Source organism: Macaca thibetana, chromosome 2 (assembly GCF_024542745.1).
Source record: "Macaca thibetana thibetana isolate TM-01 chromosome 2, ASM2454274v1, whole genome shotgun sequence".
NCBI lineage: Eukaryota > Metazoa > Chordata > Mammalia > Primates > Cercopithecidae > Macaca > Macaca thibetana.
Genome location: NC_065579.1, coordinates 35,397,089 through 35,415,099, shown reverse-complemented (window position 1 = coordinate 35,415,099; position 18,011 = coordinate 35,397,089). Strand labels below are relative to the sequence as shown.

General features: G+C 40.6%; 1 protein-coding gene across 4 annotated transcripts in view; it reads left to right on the top strand.

The window, feature by feature from the left end:
- Positions 1-961: 961 nt before the first annotated feature.
- NPHP3 (nephrocystin 3) overlaps positions 962-18,011 on the top strand; it is a 42,770-nt gene continuing 25,720 nt past the window's right edge. For 2 of the 4 annotated variants that reach the window (XM_050779581.1, XM_050779580.1), the window contains exons 1-7: positions 962-1,502; positions 3,668-3,793; positions 4,356-4,506; positions 6,640-6,792; positions 8,362-8,495; positions 10,288-10,448; positions 15,709-15,865. In XM_050779581.1, coding sequence (XP_050635538.1) covers positions 1,110-1,502; positions 3,668-3,793; positions 4,356-4,506; positions 6,640-6,792; positions 8,362-8,495; positions 10,288-10,448; positions 15,709-15,865 — 1,275 coding nt within the window. In that variant the 5' untranslated portion in view covers positions 962-1,109. The remainder of the gene's footprint in view (positions 1,503-3,667; positions 3,794-4,355; positions 4,507-6,639; positions 6,793-8,361; positions 8,496-10,287; positions 10,449-15,708; positions 15,866-18,011) is intronic. The other 2 variants (XM_050779582.1, XM_050779583.1) reach the window with 1 other exon arrangement.

Sequence of the window (18,011 nt, the reverse complement as noted above, 5' to 3'; positions counted from 1 at the left end):
GACCACCTGAAGAAATTAGTATGTATACTCTGGATTTTGAAGAATGCAAAGGTCTGGCGTATGACTTCTTCCTAAAGAAAATCTAAAGGGTAAGAGAAAAGATGACTAGCCACTTTGATGGAGGGAATGAAGAAGAGATTGGTGGGCGGTCTCCAATGTCTCATGTTGCAATGAGTTAAAAAACTTACCTTGTCTAAGGATTGTCCCTGGTGGTTTCAGACCGTAAAATCTAAAAGCTCTTTCTTGGCTGGCATTATTCCTTGCTGGTCATTCTATCTACATGCAAACTAAGAGAGAGACATCGCGGGAAGCACATAGCAGGCACTCCATAAATTTTTCAGATTTCCCAACTGCTTCCAGAAAGGAGTTTCCGGTAAGGCACGGCGGCAGCGAAAGAAATAGCTGCAGCATTGGTGGAGCAGCTGGGACCCAGGCCTGTGCTCCCTGTAAGGCACGCCCGCCAGGGAGCCTCGAGCGGGGCGGAGACAACGGAGAGAAGCCCCGCGTCGGAGCACCACTCCAACAACATCCAGTCCGCTGCTGGTCCTGCACAGTCGCCACTCGCCCCGTCCTTCCTGCGAGCCCCGCCCTTCTTGCTAGCCCGCCTCGCCCTTTTTGCTTTCTTGACCCACCCCGTTTGCCCTGCCCCGCCCATATACCCCGCCCCACTTGCCCGGCCCCTCTTGTTGTCCCGCCCCGTCCTGCCGCCCCGCCCCGTTCTGTTGCCCCGCCCCGTCCCGCTGCCCCGCCCCGTCCCGCTGCCCCGCCCCTCCGGTTGCCCCGCCCCATCCAGCACTCCCACACCGCCCCGTTCCTCTGCCCCGCCCCGTCCTGCTCCCCCGCCCCGTCCCGTTCTGCTGCCCCGCCGCGTCCTGCTGCCCCGCCCCTCTAGTTGCCCCGCCCCATCCTGTTCTCCCGCCTAGCCCCGTTCCGCTGCCTCGCCCAGTCCTGCTCTCGGGCCCCGCCCCGTTCCTCTGCCCAGCCCCGTCCTGCTCTCCAGCCCCGTCCTGCTCTCCAGCCTCGCTCCATCCCGCCGCCCCGCCCCGTCCCGCTCCGTTCAGCTGCTCAGCCCCGCCGGTACCCACTAGCTAGTGGCCGCCGCGGACACCATGGGGACCGCCTCGTCGCTCGTGAGCCCCGCGGGCGGGGAGGTGATCGAGGACACGTACGGGGCGGGCGGCGGCGAGGCTTGCGAGATCCCGGTGGAGGTGAAGCCCAAGGCCCGCCTGCTACGCAACTCGTTCCGCCGAGGCGCGGGGGCGGCGGCGGGGTCCGGACCGGGGTCGCTTCCCCGCGGGGCAGGCGCGGGCGGGCTGCTGGGAGCCAGCTTCAAGTCCACCGGCTCGTCGGTGCCCGAGCTGGAGTACGCGGCGGCCGAGTACGAGCGGCTCAAGAAGGAGTACGAGATCTTCCGCGTCAGCAAGAACCAGGAGTTGTTGTCCATGGGCCGCCGCGAGGCCAAGCTGGACACAGAGAACAAGCGGCTGCGGGCGGAACTGCAGGTAACGCCGGGCCGGGCCGCGCCGCGCCGCGACGCCGGGAGACCCCTGGGAAGCACGACCGTCCTCCTCCTTCTCCAAACCAAGCGGCTTTGAAAGTTCGGCGGAAACTGCGTATTTTAATTTGAGAGGCCATATTCTCTTCGAGTCTGAAATGATTCCTTAATTCCCTCCCCTTTATCTGTCTCTTTTTTTGGAGACAGGGTCTCGCTGCGGTGGCACGGTCGCGGCTCACTGCAGCCTGGAACTCCTGGCTCAACGATCCTCACGCCTTGGCCTCCTAAAGTTCTGGGATCACAGGAGTGAGCCACCGCGCCTGGCCCCCGCTTTTCTATTTCTGGTTTATTTATTCAGACACCTAGAAGAAATTAGCCTTAAAGTGTCCTGAGGAGGCAAATGCCAATCTCCAGCTCCACTCCGGCCCCCGCGCCCACCCCCTCAGAAGGCTGGTGACATCTGTTGAAGCAACTCAACAAACTCTTCCTAGGAGTTTTATCCTCCCCCTCCCTATAAAAATTTTGCCTGGGGCTCCAAAGTGGGGCTCATGTGTCGGTTTCTTTGTGAAGTTTCATGGCTCTTGCATTGTAATGGTCTTGACATGAAATTTTCTGGCAGCCTCCTGATTCTCACCATCTTAACTGCTATGATTGAAAACCTTTTCTAGATGTAGTCAAATTTCCTTAATCCATTTGATTAATTTACTCTAAAATTAATTATTGCATGCCCTCCATGTAGCAGGTCCATTATAATTCACTAAAATAGTATATAAAGCAGCCGGGCGTGGTGGCCCACGCCTGTAATCCCAACAGTTTGCGAGGCCTAGGCGGGCGGATGACCTGAGGTCAGGAGTTCGAGATCAGCCTGGCCAACATGGTGAAACTCCGTCTCTAATAAAAATACAAAAATTAGCTGCGCATGGTGGCAGGCGCCTGTAATCCCAGCTACTCGGGAGGCTGAGGCAGGAGAATGGCGTGAACTCAGGAGGCGGAGGTTGCAGTGAGCCGAGATTGCACCGAGCCGAGATTGCACCATTGCATTCCAACCTGGGCAACAGAGCGAGACTCCGTCTCAAAAAAAAAAAAAAAAAAAAAAAAAAAAAGCATATAAAGCAAGAGGTTGCTTTTCTGTGAGCAAATCTCTAAGACTTTTTGCCATCAGTTTGGGGCCCCTCTGATCGTTGTTGTGTCGTTTGTTTATTCTTCACTGTGGGAGAGACTTCTAGGCAGCCTAAGAGTTCCTGGAGTCGTTACAGTAGGGGTGAAATAAATACCTCAGACTGATTTTTCTAAAAGAGAAAAAGCCTCCTGTCTTCAAGACTAGACGTTCTTCTAGTCAGGTTTCGTTGTTGTTGTTTTTATTTTTAAACTCCCTCATTAGCGGTTGTGTAATTAATGTGGTTGTCTGGGAAGAAGTCCGTATAGCAGTTTATCTGTTGTCTTATCAGTTTTCCTACTGGGCAGCCTTAATGCACTTGCATGTATAAAATGGACTTGCGCATTTCAAGTATCTGATTTAATGTGTCCAAGCCACTGCCCAACAGACATTGTACGTTGGAAACAACTGCACGGTGGGGGTAGAAAAGGCCAGACCAAACAGGGCGGGGTGCAATAAGGGTTGGCAAGTGTCACAGTCACTCCTGTCACAAGTCCTGATTTCCTGTGAAACATACTGGTTCCTTTCTCACATATCGAGGCATGAAAAAACTCTTCTATATTTCATTCATTGAGTCAGACATTTACTGGAGACCTGCAGCGTACCAGGCACTGTGAAGTGCTCAAGGGATGGTGAGATGAATAAGACATAGTGCCAAGGGGCACACAGTCTCCTAGAACTAAGTATCCTTCAAGTTAAGCCTTATAAAATGTAATGTTTACTATCACAAAGATGGAAAAGGCATAAAGAAGTTTAAGAACTGATGCAGTGTTTCAAAAAAAGTTAATGTCCATTGAAAGCTTAATGTTGAAGTCTTTATTTGTTGTAGTTCCAGCATGCTTGCGGTTTTTTTCCATTATGTTTTGAATAAAATGGCAACATGAAGTTCCTGATAATTGGTAAAATAATAAGTAGACTTAAAATTCTAAGATACGTAACATATATATATATATAAGAATGTAAAATTGGGGAGCAAGACTATTTTTGTTAGGAAATAACGAGGTAAATTATTGTAGGCACTTCAAAAAACATACCAGAAGATACTTCGAGAAAAAGAAAGTGCTTTAGAAGCAAAATACCAAGCAATGGAGAGAGCAGCAACATTTGAACATGACAGAGATAAAGTTAAAAGGCAATTCAAGGTAAATTCCTTACATTTTTACCCCCAAAGCAACATGGAATAAAACAGTATATTCTAAAAGTGTATATAATATATAATGTGGTGAATAAATAGAAGTAAGTTATGTAGGATTCATGAAAATTGTAAGAATTAGCGTAGGGCACTTTCACATTTTTGAGTTAGATGTGGTAAACTTGAAATCATTTCAAAGAAAAATGTATGGAAGTGAACATTTTAATAACAATTTCGAAAAGAAGGGAAGCGTTTCTGTATGGGGAAAAGCATGTGGAAATGTTTAGGGATGTTGTATTATTGGTATTTAGTGGGAAAGAGAAACAGATTTCCTAAACGTCATGCAGTGCACATGACAGACCCACACCACGGACATGCATCCTGCTGGAATTCCAGTGGCTTCCAGTTGCAAAACAGTAAGGTAAAGGTACTGGGACATTCACCCTACGAAAGGGGACATCGAGGACCAAATGAATATTGGTTTTATGAATGAAATATTTTTCCCTTAAAGTTGATGACACAACTTTTTGATTATAAAAAAACTTTCGAAATTAAAATTATTCTTTTTAAAGATTTTTAGAGAGACCAAAGAAAATGAAATTCAGGACTTACTGAGGGCCAAGAGGGAGTTGGAGAGCAAACTTCAGAGGCTACAGGCTCAGGGCATCCAAGTATTTGATCCTGGGGAGTCTGATTCAGATGACAACTGTACAGATGTCACTGGTAAGTGTATATCCTATTTATATTTTGAGCTTTCAACATAGCTTTAATGACATGTAGAGCCAACTTTGGATTCTGCTAGATTTCTTTTACTTATCTATATTAGGTTATCACTTTAACTATTGTGGCAAATAGAGTCATGCGTTCTTTCTGTCAGCTGCTAAGACACCTCTTCTCCACGAAGTGTATGAATTTGGGGACTAAAGTTCCTTCTACTTTGTCACTCTGCCAACCCTAACCCATAACTTTTATTCTCTGGTCTAAGATAGCTATCCCAGCTCCCACCAGCACATCTGCATTTTAGCCAGGGGAAAGAAGGAAGGGGAGAACACATTCCTTTCCCAGAAAGCACAACCTAAGATGACTTCTCAAATCCCATTAGTCAGAACTATACCTGGGAAGACTGGGTAGTGTAATCAGCAGCCAGGCAGACAAGAGTCCAACTCAAATGTAGGGTTCTGTTACTGAAGAAAGAAGAGGAGAATGGGTATTGGAGTTCGTAGTCTCTGCAGTGTTATTTCTTTACATAATGATGTATTCTTTGCAACTATCATTTAGAATACTTGCATTATAGTTCACTGAGTGGTTTCCAGTATAGCTTTGTGAACTATTCAAAAAGTATTTGTTTTATAATTACATAAAATATGTTTTTCTGGAAATAAAGAAAAGCTTGAGATCACAGAGTGAAAGGATTTACGTATTCTAAGAAAATGTTAATAAAGTGTGATTGATACTGAAAAATGAAAAAGATTCTATTTTAAAATGCAGTGGAAAAATGTAATCACCCTCCCATTTATAATGAACTGTAAGTATATTCTCACAAATGGATGCATTTTGGAGTAAAATATAGTAACTGACAGTTCCTTCTTAATTTTCATTTTAGTATCATTGGAATCTGACCAACATCCTGGAATTTTTATTGCTAACTTTTTTTTTTTTTTTTTTTTTTTGAGATGCCATTTTCCTGCCTCAGCCTCCCAAGTAGCGTGAGCCACCGTGCCCGGCCTTTATTGCTAACTTTTAAGGAAAAAAATGAAGGCTGGGTGCGGTGGCTCATGCCTGTAATCCCAGTACTTGAGGAGGCCGAGGCGGGCAGATCACGAGGTCAAGAGATCAAGACCATCCTGGCCAACATGGTGAAACCCTGTCTTTATTGAATACAAAAATTAGCTGGGCGTGGTGGCGTGTGCCTGTAGTCCCATCTACTCGGGAGGCTGAGTCAGGAGAATCGCTTGAACCCAGGAGATGGAGGTTGCAGTGAGCCAAGATCGCGCCACTGCACTCCAGCGTGGCGACAGAACAAGACTCCATCTCAAACAAAAAAGTGATTGTTAACAGCCAAGAGTAGCTGAGAAAATGCTTTTTTATAGCATTTCCACAACACAGTCTTAGTGATTATTTCAGTATTGACATATTCAAATGTACAGTGTTTCAAAACTATTGTAATTGTCTCGGCAAATTAGAAACAAATTCCTTTCTAGGTCTTTTTTCTTCGTATATTGTGTTAAATAGGAAGAAGGAACACTTGAGGGGGTATGTCACCCATTTGAGACTCAAAGAGCTACAAATAGTAAGCTCAGTTTTGCCAGAGATGTAGACATTCTGGCAAATATAATTTATTAGAAAATCATCAAGTTCATAAGTTCTTAATGATTCAGACATTAATTTTGTTGCTCTAGGAGGTTGAGAAGGATGTACTCCCTGCTGTAAAGAGTTTATGTCCTAATAAATTATGAATATTTTTATATTCATGTGTGTTAGTAACAGTCTACCTTTGAGGCTTTTTTCCTTCAGATTTTAATTGATGCCTAAGCTGTACAGTTAGAAATGGTTTTTAGAATTTTTTTTGTAAAATGTTTTTAACTTCCCTCTTATTATTTCTTTTTTATTGTTTCTTGTTTCTTTTCATCTTTCTCTTTTTAATCCGCTCTTTGAATTTGAGATGATAACCAGAATTATGTTAATCAGTATCTTTGAACTTTGCCAAAAGTCAATGGCAAAGTATTTTCAAAATCGTTTGAATATTTATAATATTTTAGTATTTTTTAAAATTAGAAATCCTGTTCAGTACATGTGATGAGGTTTTGAACATTCAGTAAGTTGGCTTTCACAAGATAAAAATCTCTTGCTGAACAGCTGCTGGAACCCAGTGTGAATATTGGACTGGCGGAGCCTTGGGAAGTGAACCTTCCATAGGAAGCATGATCCAGCTTCAGCAGTCCTTCAGAGGCCCTGAGTTTGCCCATAGTTCTATAGATGTGGAAGGACCCTTTGCAAATGTTAACAGAGGTAATACATGCTCTTTGTCAATTATTTGCCTAGTGGTAGTGATTGTTCATGTTTTATAATCTTGTGCTAGAACTATTAATACCATTAGCAAAGCATGAAATTTGTGTTCCTAGTGCTTTCCATTGACAAACCATCATACAGTGGGGCTGTAACTAACAAGGAAGGACGAGGTTACATAATTTAGATGGGGATCAGATGGTACTCCTGCCAGCCTGGCCTGCCAGGTTCTGGTAACTGTGTTCTGGTCTGAATTGTCCGGTGTTTTAGTTGAGCAGCAAATCTAATGTAGATTAACTGAAAAATAGTAAGTTTTAATCTTTCCCTCTGCTTCTTTGATAGTGCTGAAGATTAGTGCAGGTTATGGAGCAAAATACCAAAAAGCTCTATTAGGTAATATAGTACAGTTTTCCCTCCATATAGATCCACTCAACCACTGATCAAAAACATTTGGAAAAATAACAAAGAAAATAACAGTATAACAATAAAAATAGAAATAAGAAACATTACAGTATAACAACTATTTACATAGCATTTACATTACATTAGGCATTGTAAATAACTAGAGATTATTTAAAGCAGGGGTATCCAATCTTTTAGCTTCTTTTAGCTTCCCTGGTCCACAGTGAAAGAAGAAGAATTGTCTTGACCACAAGTAAAATACACTAATACTAATGATAGCTGATGAACTAAAAAAAAAAAATTGCAAAAAAGTCTTATAATGTTGTGCTGGGCTGCAAAGCCATCCTGGGCCACATGAGGCCCACGGGCCGCGGATTGGACAAACTTGATTTAAAGTATATGGGAGGATGTGCGTAGTTTATGTGCAAATACCACATGATTTTATATAAGGGACCTGAGCATCTGTGGATTTGGTATGTGAGGGGAAGTGCTGGTACCAGTCCTCCACTGATACCAAGGGACAACTGTATTCATACCCAAAAGTATATTTTCATTATTTTTACATAACACAGTGTCCAGAATAGCTCTAAGATCTGTTTAGAATTTCAATATCAGTGCAGACCTAAGAAGTTATAAGTAGGTCTACTCTTTTTCCTTAAAACCATACAATTATTTCTCTATCAGCAAAATGAAAATCGTTTTTAAAATTGTGCTTCTTGAACTAGCCAAATATATGTTAAATTTTTATTCTCACTAAATATAGTTAGCATAAGGCTACTTTTCATTTTATGCCATTCTTGAGCTTTCTTTTAACTCAATATATTTCAAGAATAATAAGAAAGTAAAGCTACAGATCCTCTTGGTAATGTAGGCTAACTTCAAGTAACAAACTAATCAAATAACTCATGTAAAATTTTTTCATGACACTTGACTGGAACCACTGGTGCCTCAGGGAAGACCACTGGTGACATTCATTGCTTCAAGTCCTAGGATAGAATTTGTGTTTAGAAAACTAATTGCCTTTGAATATATTACTCTAGAAGCTATGGCAGTATTAACATGTAAGATGAGATTCCATTCTATGATACCTGTTATGATTTTTAAACTTTTTTAGAATGATCAAATGTGTTCTGGTAATTTTTTCATGAACTTGAGCAATTTTATTTTCAGATGATTGGGATATTGCTGTAGCTAGTTTATTACAAGTTACTCCTCTGTTTTCACATTCTCTGTGGAGTAACACTGTCAGATGTTACCTCATTTATACAGATGAAACCCAGCCTGAGATGGATCTTTTCCTTAAGGTGAGGATATTTATAAATTCTGTATCCACCAATTTAAAATATAAGTTAATATTATATTCTGTTTCTGATACTACTGTATCTAAACCAAATAGTTTCCTACTAGATTTTATGTCTTAAAGAATAGGCAGCGTCTTGGGCTTTTCTTAAGAGAAAATATTTTTCAGTATTATATGCAAAGAAAGGTAGTGAATTGAGGGTTTATTTATTTATGTTTACTTTCTGGAATTAACTTTCCTAGGATGGGAGCTAGGACAGAAAAAGAAGGTTTTAACTTGTTTTAGTGAGTTTCAAATGTCAGACTAAGGTGTTGGAACTTTCTGGAGTTTTTGTGTGTGTGTGTGTTTGGTTGTTTTGAGACAGTGTCTTGCTCTGTTGCCTGGGCTGGAGGGCAGTGGCACAGTCATAGCTCACTGTAGCCTCAAACTCATGAGCTCAAGCAGTCCTCCCACCCAGTCCTCCATAACAGCTAGGACTACTACAGGCACACACCACCAAATATGGCTAATTTAATTTTTTTTTTTTTTTTTTTTTGTAGAGAAAGGGTCTCATTGTGTTGCCTAGGCTTTTTTGTGAAATTTTCATTGCATATTCTCCACAATAAGACTCTTGTTGATTGTGTCTGCTTTAGTTACTCTCTCTGCCAGCTCTATCCTTGAGTCTGTCTCAGGTAATAAAATTTTCTCCCTACCATGGTTTAAATTTTCCAAGGCAGCCGTTGGAGTTATTCTAAGGCAGGGATCACTATAGCCTGTTGGTGAAATCTGGCCTGCTGCCTGTTTTAAATGGCCCAGAAATAAGATTGGTTTTCACATTTTAAGTGGTAGAAAAAATCAAAAGGAGATTAATGCTTTATGACGTGAAAATTATATGAAATACAAATTTTAGTGTCTATCAAGTTTATTGGAACATTGCCGCACTCATTTGTTTACATATCATCCATGGCGGCACTACACCACCAATTCAATGGCAGAGTAATTGTGATGGAAGCCAAATAAACCACAAAGATCCCTGCTAAAACAGCCAAGTTGTTAAGCGATTATTATTGTTGCAGAAATATTTGCTATCTAACCCTTTATATAAAAAGCTTGCCTACCAGTGTTCCAAGGGAATTTTATAGAATGTGTGTCACATGCTATACCTGCTATATTAACATCTTCCTTGTTGTTGATTACCAAACTCATCTAGCTTTCCTTTGTGATATTATTCAATTTTAGTAAAAAGATAAAATATTTTAAAGCCCAAAGCTTCCATCCAGTAATTGAATATGTTATTCCCAAGGACATTTTGAGGGTATTACTAATTTCTTTCATCATAATAGTCATCGTTACTTACTATGTTAATTGTAGATTTATGTGTTTTTAACTTACATCTCTCTGCTTTAGCGTTCTGATGTATCATAGTGGATGTTTTTTACTATACAGATCTATGGATCTATATTTTGCACTCTTTATGACAATAAAACAGATTGTTCATGGTAATAATACCAAAAAGAAACAAATACCAAAGCAAAATAGCCTAATACTGTCTCCTGTTGTTCTAGGTTTATTATGAAATAAGTCATCTTCTGAGCTAGAAAAAGGCCAGGTTGCTAAGCTATTATTATTTGTATTTGAGAGAAACATGCCTTTTCTCTTTAAAATTTTCTTTAAAATGTGATTATTTTTAAAAGTTTATATTAAAAGATATCCAGTATAACCTGTTTTAAAGCATACTTTTTATTTTGAGTAGTATGAATCTCACTTGATCTTTAGTTAAATGCATTAAGCTTTTATATGTTTTCATTTGTTTTTAGGACTATTCACCTAAACTTAAGAGAATGTGCGAGACAATGGGATATTTTTTCCATGCTGTTTATTTTCCAATAGATGTTGAAAATCAATACCTCACTGTAAGAAAATGGGAAATTGAGAAAAGTTCTTTAGTTATTTTATTTATTCACTTAACATTACCAAGGTAAGATGAAAAAAATGTAATTTATTATAAGCAGTAAACTGTAAATAGAATTGAGGTTGCCAAATAAGCTTCAAAGATAAATTTTAATTGCATCCTTATAATAAAAAAAATCCATGAAATTCAATTAATTCTACAACTGTTTTGTACTTAAATAAAATCAAGAATGAAAAGTTTTATGCTGTTAGACTTTTTTCATAGGTCATATGATCAACATCATTAATTTATAACTTATTTTAATCAGAGTTTGGCAAATATAGCCCAAGGGCCAAATCTAGCCAGGAGTCTGCTTTTGTAAATAAAGTTTTATTGGAACACAGCCACATTCATTCATTCATTCATATATTTTCTTTTTTCTTTTTTTTTTTTTTTTTTTTTTTTTTTGAGACAGAGTCTTGTTCTGTCGCCCAGGCTGGAGTGCAGTGATGCGACCTCGGCTCACTGCAAGCTGTGCTTCCCGGGTTCACGCCATTCTTCTGCCTCAGCCTCCCGAGTAGCTGGGACTACAAGCGCCTGCCACCATGCCCAGCTAATTTTTTGTATTTTTAGTAGAGATGGGGTTTCACCGTGCTAGTCAGGGTGGTCTCGATCTCCTGACCTTGTGATCTGCCCACCTTGGCCTCCCAAAGTGCTGGGATTACAGGCATGAGCCACCACACCTGGCCCATTCATGTATTTTCTACAGCTGCTTTCATACTATAATAGCAAAGTTGAAGCCTTACAACAGAAACCATATGTCCTACAAAACCTGAACTGTTTACTATCTGACCTTTTACAGAAAAAGTTAATAACTCCTAATTTCAATAAGCAACATTAACCTTCATTGTTTTTTTTCTTTGGATACAAACTGAGAGGTATTTGAACTATATATGTTACATATGAAGTTCATGTACTTGATCACTTATATAGGTGTTGAATCATAATTTACATGCTGTGAGGAGCTTACTGTTTAAATAGACCCAGTAAAGTGAACAATGTCCTTATAATGTGAATATAATCATGCTAATGAATCTTGTCTGCAGGTAAAGATTTTTTTTTCACCAGTTAGATATAAAGGACAAAATAAGTTTAATAAGAGGCTAATTTTTCTTTCTAGATTTACTGTCTAAATTTAACCTTTCCAAAGCATTTTGCTTTTTTATTTTTAATTGTGGACGAACTCTGACTTTAACTGTGTATAGATATATGTAGGGCCTTAAGTTTCACCAGTTTCCCTACAGTATAACGCATTTGTGACCCTTAAGACTTTGCCTAGTGGCCAGGTGAACAGGCAACTACCTGGTCAATAAGCCTTCATCCAGAATATGTTTAAGGAGTTCTTCAACTTGATTGCCTTCAGTTGGGTTTCATTGCTATCCACCCCTTCCTTTTTCTTTCCCGGTTTTTATATTTATTAAGGATATATCTTGTCTTATTACTTAATGATTGAGTAGTTTTTTTTTATCTTACTTGGTAATATGTTATTTGTTGTTACCTTATTTTTTCTAATTCTTATCTTTAATCCATACAACCATTTTGTTTTTCTTTACATTAAAGAAACTTTCTGGGTGACAGAGCATAACCCTGTTTCAGAAACAAACCCAAAAAACCCTTACTTTTTAAATAAAACATTGTATACATTATTTTTACACTTTTAACATTTATTTTTCTTTTCCAATTTTAAACTCTTCTTAATGTTTTCCTCTCCATTTATTTCATATTTTATTACTTTTGCTTAGTAGTTTTCAGTTTATCTCCTTTTAGTAAAATTTTATATTGTACATTTTAAAAAATTTTATTCTTGTTAAATAAGGATTTTAATTTCTTAAATTTAATAATTTTAGTCTCTACTTTGGCTTTATTTTACTTAAACTTTTCTTATTCCAGCTGCTTATTATTTTATTATTTGTTTCTTTCATGCCTGTCAAGAGGTACGGCAGTGGGGATGGGCTGGCTCTACACCACAAACGGGCTGTTGGAGCCTTTGTTTCTCTCAAATTGCGCCTTCACCTACCCCAGTGACTGCCCCATCCTTCCCAAAAGATGAATCTAGAAAAGCTTCTCCTGAGCAGCTTGGAAGCTCCATGGGGAAACACTTTCCTGGTCAATAACTATTCCCTGTGTGCAGATGGTATCCACAGAGTTATTTGAAGATAGTGTTCACTGGCTTCTCACACTATTCAGGTCTCTTACAAGAAATTATGAAGCTCAAAATGTATGGTTTTAGGGTATGAAATGATTGGATTTGGAGCAGCTATGCTACCAACATGCTTAGTTGTAGGCGGGGAAGGTAGGCAGGAGGTCACGCTTAGTGAGGTGCACAGGCACGGTGCCTCTCAGTGTCACCGGAGAAGGTGCATTAGAGGGAAATGGCCAGGCTCCTGCACTGCTTTTCCAGGGGTTCTTGTTTAATGCCTTTGATTTGACCCGCCTCCCTTCATGGAAGGAGAAAAATCCTGGGAGAAATCTACAGTGAAGGATGGGAACTGAAATATGGCGAGTCCAGGAGAGGCTGGCTGAGTAGGAATATTCCAGATAAAGGTTTTAAAATGAGGAATTATTTGCCCATGATTGGCCCTCCTTCATTACATCAGCACCCTTGCTGGGCAGACCAGACTCACTAAGAATGCTTGAACCTACGTAGAAGGAGTAGAAGGAGAGGTGCCTCCCCCTTCGCACAGCAGCACGGCAGCACACAGGGGCGACTGTGACTGGTTTTCCTCAGGGCATCATCAGTCTTTCTCAAGGGATGGGGAGGCTTCCGCGCCTAAAGGGTAGTTCAGTCGGCCGGGCGCGGTGGCTCAAGCCTGTAATCCCAGCACTTTGGGAGGCCGAGACGGGCGGATCACGAGGTCAGGAGATCGAGACCATCCTGGCTAACACGGTGAAACCCCGTCTCTACTAAAACAAAAAACTAGCCGGGCGAGGTGGCGGGCGCCTGTAGTCCCAGCTACTGGGGAGGCTGAGGCAGGAGAATGGCGTGAACCCGGGAGGCGGAGCTTGCAGTGAGCTGAGATCCGGCCACTGCACTCCAGCCCGGGCTACAGAGCAAGACTCTGTCTCAAAAAAAAAAAAAAAAAAAAAAAAAAAGGGTAGTTCAGTCACCTTTCAGGACTTCTTAGGCCCTATTATTGGTTTCGTTCGTTTTTGTTTGTTTGTTTGTTTGTTTGTTTACCAGATCGCCTATAGAGTTTCCTTACAGAATTTAGGCGAGTGGAAGCTCTTGTTTGTTCTATAATTGAACTTTCCTCATTATGCCTCAGCCTCACTGTTTTAACTCCTCCAGCCCCACAAAGCTCCATCTTCTCTAGCAGCTCCTCCCGTACATTTTTGTCTACTGAGGCTACTTTCTGAAGGGATCCTAAAGTGCAGTTTATCCACATATTAGCTGGCCTGTCATACTGTCTAACTTCAACAGTTATCAACTCATGACCAGTTGTTTCATCTGTAGCATCTGCTTCCGTTCCACCAAATTATTTGATTAAAATCCCAGAGATCATATCATTTTATCTGAGCCCCATGGGTCAGTTTTGTAGGGAATGTTTTGAAATATGGACATGTGCCTGAACAGCACACCCACTCTTTGGTCTTCTAATGGGCCACAGACTTTTCCCCCAAAGCACTGACAGATGAATCATTGAAATTCCAAAATTCTAGAGAACGTGGTCAGAGTGATTTTAACATAGAAAACTTCTGTGGTTTGGGTAGAATGGATTGGCACAGAAATATACAATAGAATGTTTCTTAATTTTTAATAATTTGGTCTAGTAGTCTAATTTGCAAATTCTGAATCATATAGTATCACCCTTCTACACATACACACACACACCCCACACACAAAATTTGTTTCTCTAGACAACTTTCATTTAATGCTTTCTAGAAAGGGGAATTGGTTGCAGTGTCCTCTGTTGTGTAGAAAACCCCAGTAGATGTGGGCTGCGCGCCTTGGCTCATGCCTGTAATCCCAGCATTTTGGGAGGCCAAGGTGAGAGGATCCCTTGAGGCCAGGAATTCAAGACTTGCCTGGGCAACATGGTGAAACCCCATCTCTACAAAAAATACAAAAATTTGCTGGGTGTGGTGGCATGTGCCTGTGGGCCTAGCTACTCTGGAGGCTGAGGTGGGAGGATCACTTGAGCCCAGGAGGTTGAAGCTGCAGTGAGCTGTGATTGTACCACTGCATACCAGGCTGGGTGACAGAGTAAGACTCTGTCAAAAAAAAAAAAAAAAGAAAAAAAGAAAAAACAAGAGGGAGAGAAAGAAAGACGGGAGGGAGAGAGAGAGAAAGACCTCAGCAGATTATTAGTTGTAGGATTTTTTTTTTCTAGAATTTTCATTAAAAATATAATTTTGGTTCCCTGTAACAAAGTTGTTTTTTGGAATTTTTTTACCTTCACCTCAGTCAAGGTTTTTTTCCAGTCATCTAACCTCTTCCAATCTGTCTCCAGATCTTTTTTGTAGTATATATTGGGTATAAGGATTAGGGTCATTTATTAGATGAGAAAAGACTAAAAGAACTGGGAAAGAGAAAACTGTCAAAACTTTGGGGCTGCCATCCAAACAGAGAAGCTCCTCTCCTTCTATGTAGGTTCAAGAATTCTTGGTGAGCCTGGTCTGCCCAACAAGGGTGCTGATGTAATGAAGGAGGGCCAATCAAGAGCAAAGAATTCCTCATTTTGAAACCTTTATCTGGAAAAAACGCCTCTCCTGGACTTGCCATATTTCAGTTCCTATCTTCCATTGTAAGAGATTTCTCCTGTGATTCTGCCATGAAGTGAGGTGGGTCAAATTAAAGGCATTAAAAAGAACCCCTGGAAAAGCAGTGCAGGAACCTGGCTGTTGCCCTGGATGGTGCCTGTGTACCTCCCCACGCATGACCTCCTGCCTCCTTATGTTAACATAGAAATTATACATTTTTAGATGGAATTTTGTTTGCCATCTATTTTCAAAGTCTCATGAGTCTGGTCCATTATTTTGAGCCAAGTTTAAGAGTGTTTTTGAGATCTTTTTTAGTTTTAAAAAATAAAGTTATATAGGCTTTACAATTTAATGCATAATTTATTATATTTATGCTCACTGTGGGTTAATGAATATATTATATTTTAAGACCAAGCTAGAAGAGAGCCATAACACATCCATTTTTGGAAAACTTCACTTGTTCTGCAGTTGGACCTTTTCTGGCCACTTGTCACTGTAGTAAAACTCCGTTATTGGTATAGGTTGATTAACTAACTGCTTGCTGCCACATGCAGTATAGCACACAAAATGCTGATTTCCAATCTAGCCTTTTATTGGAAGACTGTGAAGAAGCGTTTCTGAAAAACCCTGAAGGAAAACCTCGATTAATCTTTCATCGTTTGGAAGATGGAAAAGTCAGTTCTGACTCTGTCCAGCAATTGATTGATCAAGTTTCTAGTCTAAACAAGACCAACAAAGCCAAGGTAAAATTCATAGGCGTTTTTGAAGAACACTCAGCCAAGGGAAAAACTGGAGCAAAGGCCATGAGGTGGACATGAGCCTGGCATGTCTGGGCAGGGGAGAGAAACCCATGTGGCTGGAGCAGATAAGTGACGGGAGTAGAAGGAGAGGGGACCTCATTGATTGTGAAGAACCTCAGAGGTCATTTTGAGGATATTGGCTTTTCACTTGGAGTGAGATTGGGAGCCATTGCAGGACTGTAAGCAATAGAATGAAGGCCAGAGTGATCATCTGACAGTCATCTTTTTGGCTGCCACGTTGAGAATAGGTGGTCATTCAGGGGTTAGTGTGCAGACTCAGAGCCATTGCCGTTATCCAGGTGAGAGATGCTGGTGGCTCCAAGCAGGGTGGTGGTAGAGGAAATGATGAGAAGTGGTAGGATTCTGAATACATTTTGACAGTAGAGCCAATATCATTTCTTAACAGATTGGTTGTGGGTTGTGAGAAAAAAAAGGAAAAAGGAATCGCCAAGTGTGGCTAGCACAAGTATGATCTGTATGATCAGATGGTATTTTGTGCTTTTCTCCCAAGCGTAGAGTTCTTCTGTCTACTGACCAAGGATTAGTGTCAGGAGGAGCCTTTTTTTTTTTTTTTAAGAGACAGAGTCTCACTCTGTCACCCAGGCTGGAGTGTGGTGGCATGTTCACAGCTCATTGAAGCCTCAGATTCCTGGACTCAGAGATCAAGCAATCCTCCCACCTCAGCCTCTTGAGTAGCTGGGAGTACAGGCACGGGCCACCATGCCTGGCTACTTTGTTAACATTTTTATAGAGATGGGGTCTCATGTTGTCCATGCTGCAGGAGGAGACTTTTTATAGTTTTCCTAAGAGCATTGGGAAAAACAAAAAGCTGATGATGGGATGAGAGAAATTTGATCATTCCTAGATGCCTGTTGGGATAATTTTCAGAATAGATATTATAGGCTTTTTATTACTGTACGTGGAGGCAACTTGGTAAATGTCTGTAGTTAATGTGAATAATACAATTGAGAACAACTCTAGGATTTTTACAGTTTTCACTTCCCTGTGCCCAGCCAGGAAATAAAATCACATATGAATACAAGCATTTTTCTTTCCATCATTTAGTATTGAAAAGATAGCTTGAGACCAGCATGCCATATAAAGCTAAGACAAAAAGGAAGTGCATTTTTATTATCATTTCCAGAGCCATTTCATTCTTTAATTATTGTAGTATCAGCCTAGTCCACTAGGTCCCACAAAAAAAGATATTAATTGATCTTTTTTATTCTATGTATTCTATAACCTTTACTTTTAAAAAATTAGTATGCTAGAAGGATGAGTTTATTTTATAAAATAGGAGTGAAATAAGGTCTCCCTACCATGATTATAAATGTAAATGGAGGGTGAATCTCCATGCTTGTTCGCTTGGTATTTATTGTAAAATCATTGCCTTATTCTCATTTTATCAAATATTATTAGTAGCAGTACACATGTTCTTACAGATTGGGTGTTGTTCTTTCAGCAAACTCAGTAAGACTACATAGTAAAATACTATTTTGCTTTTGTCTTTTGTAGAATTATAGTTTTATTGATATAAAATTGGATTTTGATGCATTTTGAAGGGTAAATATATTGAGTGGTATGGAAATACATAAGAGAAAATTTGGAGACAGGGCAAAAAAATGTATACTTCTTTTTACTTATTTATTTATTTATTTATTTATTTTTTTGAGACGGAGTCTCACTCTGTCACCCAGGCTGGAGTTCAGTGGCGGGCTGTCCGCTCACTGCAAGCTCCGCCTCCTGGGTTCACGCCATTCTCCTGCCTCAACCTCCCAAGTAACTGGGACTACAGGCATCCGCCCCCAAACCTGGCTAATTTTTTGTATTTTTAGTAGAGATGTGGTTTCACCATGTTAGCCAGGATGGTCTCGATCTCCTGACCTCGTGATCCGCCCACCTCGCCGCCTACTAAAGTGCTGGGATTACAGGCATGAGCCACCGCACCTGGCCTACTTCTTGTTTTATTGCTCCATTTTTCACACTAAATCCCTTGTGTGACCTTGGACAAGTTACTTACTGTGCCTCAGTTTACTCTTCTATAAAATGGGGATAATAATAGTATCTCCCTCCTAAGATTGTTGTGAAG